The 20303-nt window shown below is 46.0% G+C and overlaps 2 protein-coding genes across 2 annotated transcripts; one reads left to right on the forward strand and one right to left on the reverse strand.

Moving 5' to 3' along the window:
• Positions 1-2205: 2205 nt before the first annotated feature.
• On the forward strand, positions 2206-9155 carry LOC135385569 (fumarylacetoacetase-like). The gene is given in 17 exon segments (XM_064614962.1): positions 2206-2449; positions 4053-4163; positions 4242-4269; positions 4272-4362; positions 5873-5922; positions 6026-6116; positions 6186-6283; positions 6394-6546; positions 8052-8069; positions 8072-8107; positions 8110-8144; positions 8146-8257; positions 8588-8634; positions 8688-8744; positions 8746-8929; positions 8932-8970; positions 9076-9155. Coding segments are annotated over 17 exon segments (1296 nt in total). The 5' UTR covers positions 2206-2368; the 3' UTR covers positions 9141-9155.
• Positions 9147-13616, reverse strand: LOC135385568 (pyruvate kinase PKM-like). Its single transcript, XM_064614961.1, is given in 15 exon segments — positions 9147-9257; positions 9536-9595; positions 9695-9852; positions 9906-9930; positions 9932-10025; positions 10210-10264; positions 10267-10390; positions 10392-10571; positions 10573-10681; positions 12178-12305; positions 12366-12508; positions 12565-12633; positions 12636-12759; positions 13311-13445; positions 13500-13616. Coding segments are annotated over 15 exon segments (1530 nt in total). The 5' UTR covers positions 13602-13616; the 3' UTR covers positions 9147-9233.
• Positions 13617-20303: the final 6687 nt, after the last annotated feature.

Genomic DNA, 20303 nt, shown 5'->3' on the forward strand with positions numbered 1-20303 from the left:
TGTAAATCATTGATCATTTTGCAGGTCCTCATTCAGTTTCATTGAAACTAGAACAAAAGAAATAGAATATATTCGCTCATGTTGTGCACACCTCATGCAATGGCCGAACGCGCGTCACAAACGCTATTCGCTGCGAGTCTAGTGCCCTCGGTGGTATTGGAAGCATAGAAATCACGAGAAATGAAACACCTGGTCCCTAATGAAGAGTTTTAGGTGCGGACACAGTTGGCGATGCAACAGTTCCAGTGTGGCAAAAAAAGACGCCCGCACTTCACATGTAAACAAAGCTGGCTACCCGGCGGCTACACGCAAGGTACTTTCTCCGGAGGCCGCATCGCGGCGCCACCAGTTTGTCGGTTGCAAGCGTAGCTCAACTCTACCAAATTGGTGGCGCTGTCGAACACAATGACGTCATTTGTTTACAAACAGGGAGAGGTATATTGTTGTCAGGAAGTTCTTTATGCGGAACTCCTCTGAAGGGCAACTCAATCGTAGCGTGGATCGTCGATTGCGCTTTCTTACTGCAGTAAATTCCCTCGTTCTAGTAATACCTTCCCCAAACAAACGGATGGTTCACGCTTTGTAAAGTTTTGCTGCTGTTGTCGATTATGTCTAAAATATCGTCCCGTGACGCATGAATTCCCGTTTCAATTCTGGACAATGTGTCAATGACACCGCCTTCAGTTATTTCGTCTCGATCGCTAGCAATCGATATAGTAGCATCCGCTCTGCATGGTCATAGTGTGCCGGTGACTCTTTTCGGTACTGGCACGGGCTGCTTTCCTGGCCAGTCCTCGGAAAACTGTGGTGAGGCCGTTCACCACATTGTGTCTATGCGTGGATGCTGCAAAGAATTCTAATTCCTGCTCGAGGAAATAAAAAACATGCAACAGCAGCGGGGTAGCACTCCTGATTTTGACACAACATTCCGAGAGTGCGCCGAACAAGGAACCCACGTGGCCAGAGGATTTTCCTGCCGCACATAATGCTTGAAAACATTTGTATTTCCCACTTATGAACGCAGCCTGTCGTAAGACATGATGTAATGATGTTCCTGCCATATGCTTCGAACATGAACATACTCAGCCTCATATGCCCCCTGATCAAGGCATGAATTCTACGAATCTTTCAGCTGGTGTAGTATTTTCCAAGTTCACGGCAGTTCTTGCTGCATATGTGTTTTGGCGAGAACCACATATCGTTTACACAAGAACCATATCGTTTACAGAAGAAACAGTGACAATTGCAGTGGTGGAGCCCCGAGGCATATGCCCGCTGTAAAAGTGGCCCTGCTCACATGCGAAAGTTCGGAGGAGTAGCAGAGCAAGGCTAAAAACAATGCCAGGAAATCTGGTTTTATTCTGGTTTGTTCTGGAATTGGTTTTGAGAACTTCTGTTTGGTGGTCTCCTATTACGCCTTTTATCCCCCCTTTCGCGCACCCTCATGGTACAGCAGTGCTCCTCTTTTTTGCTACTTTTACTTCGTTTTTGCTTACATTTTTTTTTCAACGCATGCGTCCACCGGCCATCCTCTCCTGCAGCGCTCAGGTGTGGGTATATGTTGCTATATGGCTGTAACTGTAACCATACCTGCGTTTGCGCCCCTCTAGGCGGGCTCAGGGGAGGATCAGTTGCCCCCTCCCCCCCCCCCCCTAGACGGCGGTCCTGGCTGTAAATATTTTCTTCACCTTATGAAATATGAAATGCAGTTCACATGAAAGCTGTGTCAATAAACAGTTTAAAGCTTCACTGTGCACTTACGCAGGTGGTATATGCAAACCTGCCGCAACTTCAACCACGGGCGCCGTCACGGAGGGGGGGGGGGGGCATGGGGGCATCTGCCCCCTCTGGCTTCAGCAAGTAATTGCCGCTGCAACACACAAATATGATCCCCCTTTTTTTGTACCTGCTCGGTGTGGTGTGTTCCGAAATTTTATGTTCCTCGGTTTGCCTTTTAAAGTGAGCGCGGTTATAACAAACAGATCGCGATCCGCGATCCACCACCCCAAACATTCACCCCCGCCTCCTGGAAAGAAAATATCGGAGCGGCGTCCATATGACTCGCGATTCTTGATAAACCGAGCCAGACCGCACTTGTCCTACAGTGCCAAAACACAAGGAGTGACACATTTATACTCCTTATGATTCCTCTGGTACCAAACGAACGACATTGTGGCCGTTGGTATTCGACCTTGACAGTCAGACGCGACCAGCCCCTTGCTTGCGACTTGCGATAGCCTCAAGCGATAACACGAGAGATGAGAGTGGCGCTTCCCTTGCCCCCACTTGACCGGCGTCTGCGTCTATCTTGGCTCGGCTGCCAGTGCCAGTATACAATCTTGTCTTTCGTTCAAACACGACGAAGAAAATGTCTTTCGTTCCAGTAGCCGACGGTTGTCACTTCACCTATGCAAACTTGCCGTATGGAATATTTTCCACGCCTACGAACGTAAGTGCATTGCCGGGTACGGGTACATCTACCGCATCCACATCAATGTGAGAAGTGTCCCGCGGGGCTGTTGTATTGACCGTATTGACCGTGTAATGTGCCGGCTCGTTGACGGGAGGTGTTCAGGTATCTCCGCACGACCTGTGGACGTTCCCGCATTATTATGGTAGAGCGAGGGATATCGTTGAGTAAAGGGAAACATGACAGCAGGGAGAGCACCGGCACAATCACAGAGTTTTGAGCGCAAAAGCTGTTTTCAGACGTACAGTGGTGGTCAAAAACTCGGGCATCAGAGACGCGGCAAGCTTTATCTGTAACTTGGACAGCAAAAAGTAGCTCATGTCGTTGTTAAGGTAATTTCTCCTGCTGTTCAGGTGTGGGTTTCACAGGTTCATATGTTCCATAGTTAATATAAATTGCACTTAAACAACAAAAAAAAAAGCTTCTTGATGAAGCCCATATACATTTTTGGAAATACTTCTTTTGGTCAATACAAAATTAATTACTGCAGCATGATCATGCAGGTGAAGCAATACCTATAAAGTGATTTCTAATTGATTGGCCCATCGAATTTGACTCTGGACACGATAGTTACGAGTGTAAATTATCATACAGCTTTTGTACCCAACCTTCTCCACCAATTTTCGATTTAAAGTGATAAAGGGAATTTCCCACTTGTCCCCGGAGGCGAAAAGTAGATGCCGGTACTGCTGTACTCCATGGTGCGTTGCCATCCAGAAAAGAGAAATCTTTGTCTGGTATATTATTTCCTTTGCAAAGTGAAGCATTTTCCCATTTTTAGTTATCTGATATGTACCTCACCTTGTTCGTAGTTAATAATACAAATTGAAGGGTGTCCTACACAAGTGGGTGACATGCACCCTCAGACCATATGACTTTTACTGGGTGATTCACACTCAAGCCTTAGTCTCATGTATTCAGTGGTTAAGTTAATACGTTAAGTTAAGTTAAGTGGTTAAGCAGTGGTGCTTAAATAATCACCATAATACAGCTTATAATTCATAAGAGACGTACACGATACATGTCATACGTAGCGTATGTCATCCCATTATGGGTCCAAGCGCATAAGATCGTACGTTGTCTACATAACTTCTGAATGAAAAACACATGACGAAGAGATCTAATTTAACGGAAGCACATACTACACCACTTATCATCATAAAGTGATACAGATATCGCATCGATAGGTGTTCGCATTCATGCTTGAACCGATTCACATGAACCGGTAACTGAAAGCACTTTTTCGGTTCAGGTTACGGTTTCGGTTGATTGCTGATGGTGAATTGCGGTTTCATTCCGGGTACGGTTCTTGAAAAAAAATTGGGTTCCAAGCAGTTTTCGGTTACGTTGTTTCAGTCCCTGACTCTGGGATGAGTAGAAACACATGCATATTACCACCTGTTCCACTGCAGCTGGTACAGCCTGGGTTGGTCACATCAAAGTTTTTCTCTTAAGAAATATTTATGTGAAGCAAATGCCGGGGAAGGCAGCAGGTGTGATAGCAGTTGTGTGCGAAGCTTCGAGCAGCTGTGTCAGTGCCAAACCAACATAAAAGCCTGTCATGAGATCCATGCTTTGCAGAAAACAGCCTAGGCCTGGAGTGGCCATTGGTGAATATGTACTGGACCTAAGTGTTGTTAAGTCCTTTCTTCACGGGTCCATACTCCGGACTAACCAGCATGTCTTCGAAGAGGTAACTCCCCACAATACGAAACTGTCCAAACTCATATTGAAAGCCAGTGAAAAGCAAACATGTCCTTTGCTCATTTAGTCGACACTCAATGCTTTTATGGCGCTTGGAGGCCAGCATGGTTGGAAGCAAGAAAGGTCATACAGAAGCTACTGTCCAAGGATGAACCTGTGCTTCGTGATGATATTGCACTCAAGGGAAAGTAAGTCCATGGTTTACAAGCATCTTTCATCTGTTGATTGCATATTTGTCACAAACTTCAATTTTTATTTCAATATGCATTGGTGTGCTTTTCTATAGCAGAGCATACCCCTATCTTTGGGGGGACAGTCTTTTCATTTTCCTTATAATATTTGTGCAGCCTGGTATGAAACTGGCTCTTGTTTTTTTTTTTTTTGTGTGTGTGTTGGTGTGTCGTGAATGAATGCATCGAAGTTGTCTTAACGCAGTAGGCCCCAGAAGGGGTTAGTGCAGAACACCAGGCATCTGTGAAGGCACTTTCCAGGTTCAGTGAAATAACCTTGCTTGTTTGGTCTGTACAAATTAGTGCAGTCAAGAGAACAATGTTCGTACAAATCTGGTCCCCAAGTACACTTTCACTCGTTCAATGAAGACACCATGCTTAGTGGCAAAGGTTATAGTCGTCCCTCGTTAATATGGACACGTTTTCTGGGAACGAAACTTCTCTCGTGTATTTGTGCCTCGATAATATGGAACTCGCTTTTTTGACAATGGACAGCGCAATGGCTACCGAAGCGGACATCGAAAAGGAGTTGACTGATGACACAACTATGGCGACGGTCGAGAGACCAGAATCCGACGAGGAATCGTAAAACTGTTTGGACGTTTTCTGTGACAATGCACACTGTGCTAAGTCAGTTGTCACAGCAGCAATGGCTGAGGAAGGGCTGCTCCAATTCTTCGAAGACAACGGGGATGAGCCTCAAGCAATTAAAAGTTGTGGATATTCTATAGACTGTGAATTCCGCGCACAAGCAGACACTGATAACAGAGTTTGTTTCACAATAAATCCTGTCTGGCCCGATAATACGGACATTCGCTTTATGGACAATTTTTCCGAAGGACGAAAGTGTGCATATTAACGAGGGATGACTGTATACATAGGGTTCTTTGTTTTCGGGTTAAACCCGATTTATCACGATACTTCCCCCCTGAACAAATTTTCAAGAAATCGGGTAAAACCCGATATCTACCCGAAATCTTTGCGGTCCTTCAACTTGTCACTCTCGGTGAACCGTCGGAAAAGTGAATCATCATATCAGCAAGGAGTGCTAAGTTGCGACAACCACTTTGTCCGCTGTTATGATCCCTCCTGCAGGAGGACAAAGACGAGCCTTTTGTGGAGCTCGGGCAATGTTTTATTAGCGCGGTCAGTACACTCTCCCTGTCCGAGCTGAAATATAGAAGATGATTGTTCTCGTCCCAGTGTCTACAGCAGCGGCTGTTTCAATATGCCATTTTGTTTCACCCAAAACTCCATCTGGTGACCTATCAAACTGATGATTCATAGCGCCCGATTTTCGCCCGTATTCTCTGCGTGTAAACGAACACCAGACTTTTCCCTCCCGAATTGTATAAAATCATGAAACCTCGAAAACGAAGAACCCTATAGTGTACACAGTGCAAAACAATTTTTAGTTTTCCACGTGCTCCATTTTATTTTTCCTGACACCAACTATTTTTACTTCTAGAGCACTAGTCCCAATGTCACAGACAACAATGCACTTACCCGCAAAAATTGGTAAGTGCCGGACATCCATGTTGTGCTCTTATTGCTGGTCGTAGATAGGAAAGCACAATTCACTGTAAGTACTAATTTTAAATGGTGTGACATACCTCTGTAGGTGACTACACTGACTTCTACTCATCCCTGGAGCATGCCACGAATGTTGGCACAATGTTTCGTGGAAAGGACAATGCTCTCATGCCAAACTGGTGAGAACTCAGGTGCAACGAGCACCTGTATGACTCAGTGAGTGGGTTATAATGAGTCGTACTCAACAGGAAATACCTGCCCGTCGGTTACCACGGGCGTGCATCTTCGGTAGTTGTGTCTGGCACCCCCATTCGCAGACCCAATGGGCAAACTAGACCAGATGATAGTAAGCACCCACTCTCATTTTAATATAGACATACCGAGAATCTTCTTCCAAAGGGCCGCGCCGACTCTATGTGTGCAGACCGAAAGTTTACTTTCTTTTATTCAATACAGCTAAGCCACCAACATTTGGGCCATGCAAGTTGATGGACTTTGAGCTGGAAATGGGATTTTTCGTTGGTCCAGCTTCATCCCTGGGAGATCCTATTCCCATTGAAAAGGCCCATGACCATATTTTTGGTATGGTTCTCATGAATGACTGGAGCGGTAAGTAGAGCAGCACATGGCACAAGTAGGCAGTACCAATATCAGTGTAGCCTAAATGGCCATAGACAGTGGATATAGGGTGCGTTTTCTTATTCAACTCTGGCAACTCAAAGTTACTTTGAGGAGTAACAACTCTTCCCAACTCTGCTCTGAAGCAGGGTACGCCAGCGCTATGACATCTCACACAAGCTAGCAGACGACGCGTCGTCTGCAACCAACCATCCTGTTGACAGACAATTTGGGTGGTGTTCTCTCAGAGATTTGGAAGTGGAAGACTGGTTAAAACTGTAGAATATTTTCAAAATGTGCATGGAGTGCACGCAGCTGCATTAAACAGTAGGTTGTTAAAGAGACAGTATGACGAAGCTTGAGAATGCCACCACTTCCACATAGTCTCGCCCGTCAGGGTCAGTCCGCCATTTTGAGCGCAGAGTAACTCTAGGTGTTCGAAAATTCCGGTCAAAGGTGGTTACTCTGGAGCCATGTGATGACATAGGCTCGGACGTCATTACCAACTCCCTGGCTACTCGGGTTGAATAAGAAAAAGCAGGAGGAACAGATGCTCTTCATAAGTTTTCATCCCTTTTTTTTTTTTTCTTTTTTTTTCACTCAGTACTATCATCCTATGCTATAGACATTTAACTTATTATTGTGAATTTGTGACATAGCACAGTATTCCATGCAAAATGGTGCATGTTCTCAAGAAAAATTATGTGCAAATTATAATGAATGCAGCATGCTACAGCACAGACTTACCATCATGGTAGTTGCAAGAAAATTCTCGCGCACACTGTTGCGCTGTTTGCCTCTCCACAAATTTTGTTCCATCACCAATGTACAGTGATGGGGAGTACAGTACATTTTCAAATTATGTACTTTGTACTCTACTTTTCTTTCATACGTTCCCATGAAGGTACTCAAGTACTGAACTGGAAATGCAAAAAAAAAAAAAAAATACCCAGCAAGTTTTGTGTCTAGAAGCAGAATTTTGAACAATAAAATGGATTGTTGTCCTTTTTCATAGCATACCACGAGATGCACGGATAAATAGATCAGGAAATAAAAATACTGTCACAGCTGGCTGCCCCTGCAGATTCAAACGGAGATTATGCCATCTGTTATACTTCATACTGATGTGCAAGCACTAACGAGGTGGGCTTGGTGGTGGTCACTGTAATCAACTGCTTGCTGTAGTCAGCCACGCTTAGTCGGGTAACATCACGACTGTCGCAAGGGGCACCATGCATCTAGGGCTGAGGAAAGCGTCTGAGGAAAATCCCAGGGAAAACACCCAGGCAGCACCAATCCGCCTGGATCCACCAAACAGTGACATGCGGCACTATGCAGACATTGCAATGTAATTTGCCCACATGCCAGTGCATGCAGGGTGAAAAGCCTCAGGCTTTCCCTCTACCTACCAGGTTGCTGGATTTTTCTGTTGAAAAGAAGCGAAGGCAAAAGAATTTCCTTGATCAACTTACCCAGGCTTTTTGTACCTTTTCCAGCAAGAGACATCCAAAAGTGGAATATGTCCCCCTAGGCCCCTTCCTGGCTAAAAACCTTGCACAACTATCAGCCCATGGGTCGTAACTATGGAAGGCCCTAGAGCCATTCAAGTGCTCAAATGTTGCACAGGATCCAGCTCCATTCCCATACCTACTTCACACTGACCAGTTCAACTTTGACATCAATTTAGAGGTGGCCATCAAGCGTAAGCACCAAACATGTGTAATTAAAGTGCCTAGGTTAATCCATATGCAGCTGTATCTAGTGGCCCCTAAGCCTCCCCCCTTCACTGTGCCCCTGCTGGGTACAATACAGAGTCAGTAACAGCCCATTTGATATGCCATTTGGGATACTGAGGTTAGTCGATTTTTTTGTCCATGCAAAGACCTCTACAATACCTAAATGCATTTGCTAAGTCAATGTTTGAGGGTTCTCTGTTGGAGAGGCCTGGGAGGTTTTGGGCCTAGAATTCACTTTGTTCAGCCAACCGATTGAAAGACTGGAAATCTTATCCCTTCAATGAAATTCCTTGCAGCTAAAGATGCCCAAGAAGCCAGTACATTTGCAAAGTCTAACTTTAAGGTTTGTATGATATCTGCACCTGCTTGGACATGCTTACACTGTGGTTCTTTCAGTACATGTACTGGACAATGAAGCAACAGCTGGCACACCACAGTATCACTGGGTGCAACATTGCAGCCTGGAGATCTGTTGGGTTCTGGCACTATAAGTGGCCCCAGTAAGTTCCATGCAGGGACCAGCAACCACTTGCTAGGGATAATCGCTTATTTTCCTTCTCAGACTGAAGATTCTTATGGCTCGATGTTGGAACTCTGCTGGGAAGGGAACTAAACCATCCAACTAAAAGCTGGAGATACTAGACATTCCTAAAAGATGGTGATGAAGTGATCATGACTGGTATGTACAGCTCAGGGCACAGAGTTGAATCCAGCATAGGGAACCATCTACATTAGACTAGAGTTTATTCTACAGGTTGCTGATCAATTCCTTAATCATGCCCAGGTTACTGTCAAGATCGCCAGATTGGTTTTGGAGAATGCAAGGTATCTTGTTGCTGCCATCAGTAGAAACAGTTAAGACATAAGGAAGTTTATTAAATAACGATTTTGAAAATACACACGGCCACAGTCGATACTTGCTAATCTCCAACATGCTCTGGGCTAACCTTGGTGTCTGGAACATACCTGAAATGTATAACCAAGTGCACATAACTAGATTGAATAGGATATGCATGCAGAAGTTAGACACTAAGCAGGACACCTCCAATGCAAGGACCGGCAGAAAGTAGAGCACAGAGAAAGCAGTGGTGCCATTGTTTTATTAAGTTAACTTACAGCGAAGGACGAGGACAAAGAAACAGGTAGAGCCAAGAGAAATACAGTAGAGGTCAGCAGAAAAGCCAGACCGACACAACCTATCATGTGTGACAAACTAACCCGACAAATCACAGGCCTTAGTTTACCTGGTTCCCTGCTCCTTTTTTCTGGAAACACCTTCGGACGATCCTCCCACCTAAGCATATCTAGGGATATTTCAATACACGCATGAGATTCCTACAACCACAGTTTGTCCCCGGGAGAAAGCCATGTGCAACCCAAGGCTCAATTCAGTTCACACATACACGATGCGCAGAGTGTTTGGTAGCACCGGCCCCCTTGCGCCAGCCTGTCACCACAATGACTGCGTCATCTTTGCGCAGAAATCCCCTCTTCTTCCCAACTTCAATTGCATACTCAATGCGGTTGTCCACATCAACTGGCCAGTCAGCGTGACGCTCGCCTGAAACGAACCTTGGTCCCCTTTCCAAGCAGGAGGGCTGCTAGAAAACTAACCTGTGAAAAGTAGTGGCAGAAGGCCCTCGGTAGAGATGAGCCTGTCTCACTGTCTGTTCAGCTCTCGACACAGCCATGATGGGGCAACGTGGCCTGTACTTTGCAATTAAGTGGGCAGTCCTGCGCAGACAAAAGTAAATATGAATCTCTGGAGAGAGACTACGAATGAACGGTGATAGTGTGTCAGAGTACCGCAGATTATTGCAAATAAATTGCTACACAGACCCACACAGAAGCCTGAACCAAATGCCCACATAGCTGTACCTTTGCAGTTGCTCACCTAAAGTGACCATCTGTATCTTACCTTCCAGTAGTCTGAGTCACAATGATTGCTGCTGCCAAGCATTTAATGGAGGCACTACAGCTGCTATGGCAATGGTGTGCGTTCCATCCGTTGGTACAGGAGCAACTGTGGGACAGATGAATGAAAACATCCTTCTGTAGAAGGCAGCTTCAGCCTCGCAGCAGACTGCTGCCATCATCTTCAACTGTCTCCAACGGGTAGTCGCCCTTTGCAGTCACTCCCGACAGCATTACACGTCTGCACCCACCCGAACCTGCGTTTGCCACGTCAGAGACCTCTGCACGAGTGGGGGCGGGTTTGTGTGTCATGCTTTCCAACATCTGGGTGGCGCAGATCACTGGCTTTCCCATCATGTTGCACTTTGGCAATCATCATCTTCTGTGCCAAAAACACTTTCTCTGGCGGAATCTCGATGCCCATGTCACCCCGGGCGACCATGATGCCATCTGTCTCCTCCAGGATTTCATCGACCCTGCACATTCAGAACATGGGCATCAGGAATGCGCACAGCACAGCTCACAGCACACGGCAAATTCACTATTTTTGGGATGGCATGTGGGAACAAAAAATATTTGTAAGCCTACAGATTCAAAGCACTGTTGTGGCTCAGCATTACATGGTATCTCGTGTTCGTATCTCTTCTGACAGCGAATGCCGTCTGTCGCCTACGATCATTTTATACCTACTGAAAGGTCTTTGGGGGGTGCGCAAATTGCGCGCGAACGTTAGTTACGACGGTCGGGTGGCAAAACGCCGGCCCACTATAGCTCATGTACCAGTGAAATACCTCGACGCTGCTAGAAGACCCCGCTAGTCGCACTTGTAACTAGTCGACTACCGAACTTGTCAGCCAACTTTGTCGTGCTATGCTGTAAGGTTTGTCACAGCGTGTTTGTCCAGCGTTTCTTTCCGGGTTTGGTCGTGTGACATCGTCCATCGCGTCAGTGGACCATCACATGAAAGTGTGCGCAAATCAAACAAATGCACCGCAATAACTTCGATAGCACCGACGGCGTCGCGAAAAGCAATGGCGCGCAACGGTCGCTGACGACGCCCGTGCCAGATTTTTCGTGCTGAAGTTATACGATGGCGCAAAATATGCGAATACGTCGGTGGGTCAACGCTAGCAGTTGGGAGCGTGCGCAGCACTTGCTTTTATCCAAAGCCATTTTGCGTGAGCGTGCAATACTTCCCCTAAGACGCTGCATAACAGTCCACATCGCGCCAATCGCGTCCTTCGACCCAATCTGAGTTCCGCCAAATCGCGCGGACAAAATTCGAGCGAAATAAGGGATTCCGCGAAATTTAGCGTCCAACGAAGGATTCCGTAGACAGGAAACAAACAGCGCGAAAACAACAACCACGGGAGGAAACATAAGACACACACGGGCGCTATTTTGAAGAAGGAGGGACACAAAGAGTAGGGCCCACAGACGAAGAGATGTAGTTCAACAAAATGCTTTGTTGGGCTAGTAGGTAATTCATTGTATTTCCTCCCGTGGTTTTCGCGCTGTTTGTTTCCTGTCTACAATGAATTACCAACTAGCCCAACAAAGCATTTTGTTGAAGGATTCCGATTTGCGGAATTACGGAAAACCCGGGGCCTTACTCATGATATGCCCAATACCACCGTCCATGCTGGTCACAGTGAGTGTCCTATTGCAAGCAGATCAATTCTCTACACATAAGACATGGTCAATCTGCATTATGGAAATGCCTGACAGCGCCTTGCCAGCTGAATCACAGTGTGGTATGTATGATTACGTGAGTACAGCACACCATCGTGGTGCACAAGAGAGCCTTGAATCTCGTGGGTCTTTTTGCAGTTGTATTAAGGGGAGTGGGAGCTGCCCTTCTGGCATCGCGTTGCCTTGATTCCACACCAGAAGGAGGTGGGAGAGATAGTTGCCATTGTGCACATCAAACCTAAGATCAAAGCTCCTCCTGAAATCTGAAACCTATACTCACTTTCGCACCCCTTCATCGTTCTCCAATTTGCACATGATCTTGATGTCCTTGCCCTTTTCACCAAGTACACTGCGGATTTCCTTAACGCCATTGGCGTTTCTTATGAACGATGCGAAGATCATGTCCACCTATAAATAATTCAGTTTTCTTCTGTGCTCACATCAATGTCTAGGAGTGGTTATACTAACCCCTTGCTCAACCCCAAAAAGCAGGTCTTGCTTGTCCTTTTCCGACACAGCGGGCAAGTCCACCATGGCCCCTGGCAAGTTCACTCCTTTCTTGCCACCAAGCATGCCACCATTTTCAATTGTGCATTTCAAGAAATCCGCACCTGGAAAAGTAGCTGTTGTAGAAACCTTTTATGCAAAGCAAACTCGAGCAGCTTACCAACTTCTTCGACGATAAGGCACATTAGGCCATCATCAATGAAGATCCTCATTCCCTTGGACAACACCTGGTGATATTTTTGTAGTCTACATACAGGGTGCTTGCGTCGCAGATATCCCTGAACTTTTCGTCTGTGGTGACAGTGATTTTTTCTCCTTTCTTCAATTCTACTTCCGCTACAGACCCTACTCCACCCTGCATGAATCCACTGTTAAAGCATACCTGAGCCTGAAGTTTCGGGAAATAATTCGGGGAGTAAAAATTGGGTGCGCTCTAAATTCATGCAAATTCCAGTATTCGGGGAGAAATCTGCTCAGTTGCTCGAACTGAACTGGTTCAGTACAAATGGTGATTTAACTGTTTGCTGCAAAACAAGTTAGTGTGCATTCCTACGCAAGTCTCAGTGAGGGCAATTTGCCAGGTAAAAATTGGGTTTTACCCTAAAGAGGCAACTTCAATTCGGGGTGCAAATTCGGGGAAGAATCTGGTTAAACCCTAAAAATTCAGGCTCTACTTATAGAGCACTGCACAGGCTGCAGTCTTAGGCCCAGGCGGGTCAGAGAAATTTATGGCTACCCAGCCCAGTGTTATCAGGCTGTAAAATTTACTAACCAACACACACGAGCTCGAGCCCGACCTAGGCTCGGCCCCATAATGGTCAAACCCAAGCCAAGCCCCGCCAAAGGAAAGCTTTACCCAGCCCGAACCCGTGCAGTGATCTAATCCCTGATACAGCATGTACGTACCGCTTTGAGAAACCCTGTTCGAATCTCAGGCCCTTTGGTGTCAAGCGCAATGGCAATGTTGTAAGCATCTGGTTTAATTTGCTCATTCAGCAGGCGTTCTGCTTCACGTACATTCTTGATTGTTCCCAAATGGTACTGTTGAACAATTCCTTGTGAGAATCTCTCCAAGGCTTCATCATGTCCGCTTACCTCGTGTGTTCCGTGGGAGAAGTTTAATCTGGCAACGTTCATACCTATCTTCATCATCTCCATCAACTTGGGAACATCTCTGATGCAGGCCCTGTAGTGCATCAACAATGGTATAGTTAGCGTGTTGCTGAACCCAAACCAAAACTAAAAATGCTCTTCAAGTGGTCAGAGGCATTAATTAAAGGCATATATTAAATTTGCAGGCAGTTATTTACACTTGAATTCTATAGCCAACTGTCATGACTACACTTTCCATAGCTTCCGGGACAAAACTCACGAAAGAAAAAATACACCCTGCTCAAATATTTCAGGAGGGTTTCTATGGGGATTTTACATGGGAACACCAAAGGATCCGTATGCATATGTTACGCACATATGCTGTCTATATGTACGTGGACAGCATATGAGTTTGGTTCTATGCATGTAGTTGTTCGCTTCAGTGTTAAAATTACTATCCTATAGTTAGCCTTAAAGGGACGGTTACATCTGTTCCAGTGGTGTAACATGTGGTGGTAAACTATAGTGTAATTTTATTCGTGGACCACTGACCACAGTATCGAAAATCCCTTTCACTCATCCGGTTAGGGAGTGACGTCACGCCGCCGGAGCCGCTATTTCCAAGCACTTTTCTGACCAAAAAATTAGCCAAGTAGATTGTCGGCCGATGCCGAACATAGTGGTATCGGTTTCATAGATGGGTTTCCGGTTGAGGTAACGGTACGACATCATTCCGTACCGTATGGTATTTCTCATCCCCAAGCGGCACAGATAAATAGAAAAGGAATATTTTCCTTTCAGTGATTAGGTGCTAATCCACGGAAAAGCAGTCCAGCAACACTGGGCTTTACCTCACCGGTATTCCTCGTGTACGGCTTCGTGGGTTTGCTTTTGCCGCTGGCGAATATTTTAGAACGAAGTCGAAGAAACGGATGGCACGAAGAAGTTCCAAAGCGCGTGCCCGAAAAACAGGGCCCACAAGAGACAACCGGTGACGTCACGCATGGTACGGGGGGGGGGGGGAACCTTCAGAGGGTTCGGTTTCTTTTTGAGCTTCCTAGCTCTTATGGAAACTAACGAGTCCCCAACTGCCAAACTAAATTTATTTCAGAAGAATGTAGCGAACTAGTTACACAGCCATTATGATAGTTTCGGATTGTCCCGGAGTCTCCTATTCGCGGAGGCTAGTAACGCAGCCTCAACATGCTCCTCCTATGTCGTCATGTAATTGATCACTTCATGTCACGTCAGTCATGTGACAGGCGTTCCAAGCACGTCCCAGACGAAAGTTTTCCAAATCGCTTTCTCCCGTGTGATACCTTGCGCCATACAGCCGAACAGGTTATAGGATACTTTAGAACACCCACTACCGGGTCCTTTACTAATTTGAAATCCACTTCACACACACGAGTTTGGTGAGCGGCATAGTACAGAAGAAAAATTAGCCTAAAAGCGAATACAAAGCCGCGAAGAGCCAGGGTTTTTGCTTACCAATAGTACAGACGATTCCAGTGAGCCGTGTGAAGTTTGGCTTCTGGTTGACATCGAGGTGGCTAAGATGCTCCAGTAGACTGTTGGCGTTCACTGCGTGAACTTGGTGAGGCTTCGCCATTTCTGCGTGAGCCATTCTTAACGAAGAATCGGTCTGGTATCTAGAAGCACAAGAGACAACTGTACCTGCCGTTCGCCACACCGGTGACGAATGCGCTAGTCTGGTCTACCTTGCCGAGTAGGAATGCTATCACGCGTAAGCAGAACGCGATCTCAATGGCACGAGCTAGGCACGCGCGGCGCGAACCTAAACTTTCGGCAATTCAGCAACAAAACTTCTTCCCCATGTAGAATGACCATCGCAACAAAACTAGCACCTCAAATCTTCATTGAGTCTGATTATATATATATATATATAAAAAGGAAGATATTCAATTCGTCACCTGACGAATTCTGCTACTCCCACAAAGATCCCCTAAATGAACGGAAAAGGAAAAAATTAAAATAGAAAAACATCACCCCTCCCGGTCACCGAACTGTACGTGCACATGCGTAGCTACATCCCGCAAGCAAGCCGGCACTTGCCTGGCTGACATCTCCTTTTGTGTGAATAAACATATACCCCCCCCACACACACACACAAAAAAAAAGAAGTGAAATGAATTTCGAAAAACTAACAGTAACGGGGAACTTGACGACACATGCCTAGAATGCGGTCCTAAAATACAGATTCCATATCACTGCTCACTATGAAGTTGACAAGCGCTGATAACGCCACATCTCTCTTCTAATCTTCATTATTTTTCTCATACAACTTGAGTTGTTTTACACAATAAAGCTTGAAAGGTTTAGAATGCTGATGGCAACAGCAGAAGCTGTCACCCCTTCAATGCTGCAGACACAATGAATATAAAACGATGAAGCTTTGTATGTTTATTATGCACAAGCTTTCGTGTAGCAGTCTACTACATCCCTTCACCTTCACCTGAAGGTATACAGATAGCACTAAAAACTGAAACCCCCACATAGAACTGCGCAACTGAAAATATGCATTCCATAACGTAGATGAAAAGGTATATAAACGCGATGCCTGTCTCTTACTCTCAGCTGTTTCTCTTTTGTTGAACCTAACAGAATCGCAAAATACGACGTACCAAACGATTCTAACGAGCATTAACGACTGTAGATCCAAGACAACGTACAAGGACACACTTCAAGCGCACAACATCGCCGGAATGATAACGTGCAGATTACCATGCAGGCACACACATATCAATATCTTGCTACGATCGATGTCTTTCAAGGCTGGGGTTATTTGCTGCATGCATGGAGGACTTGTTTGCCCGCTGAGGCGATGACTACATGCTTCGCCGACTGATATAACTCGAACGCAACCGAAGAGAGATCTTCAGAGCTGGCTCAACAGTGCAGGCGCGCATTCAATGGTGCAACTGAGGTCGTCCTTTATTTGTTTAGCACTGGTCGCGTTGCCTGGATCGGTACTCGCTTTGAGAGGAAGCAATTACACTGAGTAAGAAGGCGGAATGCTAGAAAGTTATCACCATTTACATAAATTGTCTACCACACAATCAGTTCGACACACAAGGCTCGTTTCAGACGAATTAAACGTTCACATGTTTAAAAAAGTGCCCTTTTAAGTTATACAACACCCCGTTCGAGAGACATGTAACGATAACAGTATTTATTTATGGCCGTTGAATGTTCCAGCGACATAAGCTACATCACATCATGGCTTAGTAAATTCACCATGCAGGTATTTCGCTTATAGCCCATTGTAGACCGCCATTTTTTATTTTTTTTTTGCTTCAACTGTGTGGTGCTTATATAGGCGTGTTCCGTTTGCATTAGATATGGCTACAGTGACTGTAGGTATGGCCGAAAGAAGAAAACGGGAAAAAGTAGCAATTTTTTTACATCTCATGATGTACGACACCCTACACAGGGCAGAAGAAGAGGAAGAAGTTTGAATAATAGGTAGGGCCACTGCTCCGAGGACGAAGAAGAAAAAGGGTGTCGTATTCTATAGGCAATTTCTTCTTCTTCTTCTACCAATGAGATAATGGCCGTGAGCCACTAAGGGAGATTGGCCAGGACAAAAGGGGCGTGAGATGTTTGTTTATGTCTGTGCAGTAATGATGGGGACTAAGGCCAAGTCGGATCCAAGTATCTTATGACATATATGACATGTGATGACTAATGCAGGAGCTGGATATGCACGTATGTAGGAATATGCGTATGACGACTATACAGGGCCAAAAGGATGGCTGTATGAATTTCTGCCATCTTCCTGGGGAGAAGAAGAAGAAGAATTTCTAGCCCTGGCCAATCGCCCTCAGTGGCTAACGGCCATTGCCCTGAGGTAGAAGAAGAAGAAGAAGAAGAATTTCTAACGGCTAACGGCCATTGCCCTGAGGTAGAAGAAGAAGAAGAAGAATTTCTCGCTCATCTCATACATTTTCACGTATGTACATTCCTACATACATACATGCTTACTTGTTCATGCATAGTCGTCATACGTCATATATGTCATTAGTACCCGCGCCTAACCCTGCCTTACATCCCACCACTACCACACTGATGTAATTACGCCCTTTTGTCCTGGCCAATCCCCCTTAGTGGCTCACGGCCATCTTTTGATTGGAAGAAGGAGGTAGGAAAACTACCAGTAGGGTGCATGAATCCGTACTATTCACCCCCAGGCACCTTAACTACCAGACCTCCTGGATGGCTAACCTTCCCTTCCCCATAAAGAACAGAACACGGCCTGCGTCGACGGGAGGGGGGGGGGGGGGCTGAGCCCGCCTAAATGGGCGCAAAACAGACGCCTTTCGGGGAGCAAGAATACCGGGGTGGGGGGCGCAAATTTCCCACTTGTCCACCTGGAGGCGCAAAGTAGACGCCGGTACTGCTACCAGAGCTTGCAGCGGTACTTAGATGTCTTATGCACGTGGCTGTCTGGCATAGGGCTTTCTGTGAACGTGAATAAATGTGCTCTACTTCCCTTTTCATTTTCTCATTCCTGGTCCACTATATACCATTGACTTGTTGCTTGCGGGTGTTTCTATTCCTCAGGTTGAATCTCTGAAATATCTAGGGATCTGGTACGATTTCCAGTTCTCCCTGTCTACCCACATTCAGCAAATCTCCTCTCGTGTTGCAAGGGCAGTACTTTTTTGTCTTCTTTTCGTGGCAGTCGCTGTGGTCTTCGAAGGTCTGCTCTTCGTCATATGTTTAAAACCAACGTCCACCCAATTTTAGAATTTGGCTGTGTACTCTTTTCCTGCCGTCCTCAGTACAGACTGCGTCCCCTTCTGCTCTTAGAGCGGAGAGCGCTCAGGAAGCTCGTTCAGCTGAAGGAAAGTCGTGCCTTTTTCATCCCGATTCCGCCTTCTTACTGCAAGGACATACTTTATCTTTTCTCAAACCCGAGTTCCTTCACTTGTTTTTTACATTAATCTGTCCATACGGTCCCTTCGCAGCATTCAGTGGAGACCTCGGGCCCGCCCGCAGCTAGCTTTTACTCAGAAGACCTGTCACTGTCATGTTCTCGTTCTATATCCCTCTTGAACCTGTATCCCCCTTTTGTGATAATCCCCCTTTTCACATGAAATGCACTCTTGCATGCGAACTGGAAGCGATTATTAGACATTCTATGATTCACAGTCTTGCAATAGCAGGCGCAAGAAAACCGCCGACGTACGAGTGTTATTGCCCCATGGGCCTTCTCGTGCATCAATGGTTACTGCTGGTTGAGACTGTTACCCAGTATCAGTATTCAAGTACGACAAGCCATCCGAACTGCAAGTCGGGAAATGCATATAACGTTACGGCTCGTGTAAGGAGAGACCCAGCCTGTCTATTCTCGTACAGTTGTTTTGGACTTCTGCAGAGCAGCTTTGCCACTAGTCTCGGACGTGCTACGGGAAAGCCCACCCTGCAAAACCGAAACACTCAGACTTCATAACACTGAGCGTTGGCACAATTATTTGATTTATCGCCGGCATCCTTTACTAGGCATTGTTTCTCAGCACTAGCTCCTCTGCACGATATTTATTGAGCATAGTTCTGGGAGCTAACCTCTACAGTGTCGCTGCACTTGTACGTCATCGGAACGCTACTAGGCGACCGGTATGAAATTAACTACACAGTTTCTTTCTTCCAATACGTGCGATGACTTCTGCACTTTCATATTGACCTGTCGTTGCTTTCACCCCTTCTCTACTTTGTACGTGCTCTGAGGTCGCCAGTTCTGAAAGCGTCGCAGATGACGTCTCCGCGTTTTTGTGAATCGCCTTCTACGCAGCCCTTCTGCGCTTATTTATGTTTATTTCCTGTCACCCTGACGGAAAACGACGGGAAAATTCTCTTCTTGGCATCGCTGCAAAGCCAAGGACATGAAAGAGGCATTACTTTCAAGAGGCAGACGTACTCGATGTACAGGCTCCTGTTGATTGACCGATTAATTTCTTTGCTGTTTAGTGGCGTAACAACAACAGGCTACTGTGCAGCGAGCAAATGGTACGCCAGACGTTATGAAATGCCACACTTCCAGTCGGGAAGTCGTCGCGTTGGCCGACCACTTTATGCACACTGAAGCTTGGCAACCGTTTCGCAATGTGCAAATCAGGAAAGATGTCACAGAGGAGAACTCTTCACAGGAGGGAATGGTTACAAGAGCAGTCTCAGCAGCATAACGAAACCAGTGTATGAGCAATAAACGTAACTCATGCAGGAGGGTAGAAAATCCAGTGAATCGGTAAGGAAATGTTGAGTGAACTGCCTCAGCATGAGAGCCGCGCCGATATTTCGAATAGAGACTGTTCCCTGTTCGAAATATCGGTGTGCTGACATCGTACATGCGGCTGACGTGAGGGCACTCGGAACAGTTCGTGTCACGAGGTCACAGTGTCGGAAGGTCAAATGAAAATAGCAGTTACCGGCGATAGGCCCTCTCGGAGCAAAAATACACAGCAGCCAATCTCACTTGTATAGTACGTCGGAATGAGCAACGAGGGGGAAGATCCGGCCTTACAAAACCGAGCAGGTCCAAGGTGGATATTATTCTAAATCTTGGGTCTCGCAGTGTACCATTACTACCTTTGTATTGAACACCAGTTGGAGTGAGGTAACAAATGTTTGTCAATGCCTAAGCAGAAAAGCGTGCAACCTTTTTGATGACGATTCAGAAGGGCAATACCAGTGGTCTATTCAGAATCCCAAGCAGAGGTGGAGTGCAAAAACAATGGGGGTAATTATTACATTGACCTCGTAACAGCTTTATGTAGCATTGCCGAT

Source organism: Ornithodoros turicata, chromosome 2 (genome assembly GCF_037126465.1).
Source record: "Ornithodoros turicata isolate Travis chromosome 2, ASM3712646v1, whole genome shotgun sequence".
NCBI lineage: Eukaryota > Metazoa > Arthropoda > Arachnida > Ixodida > Argasidae > Ornithodoros > Ornithodoros turicata.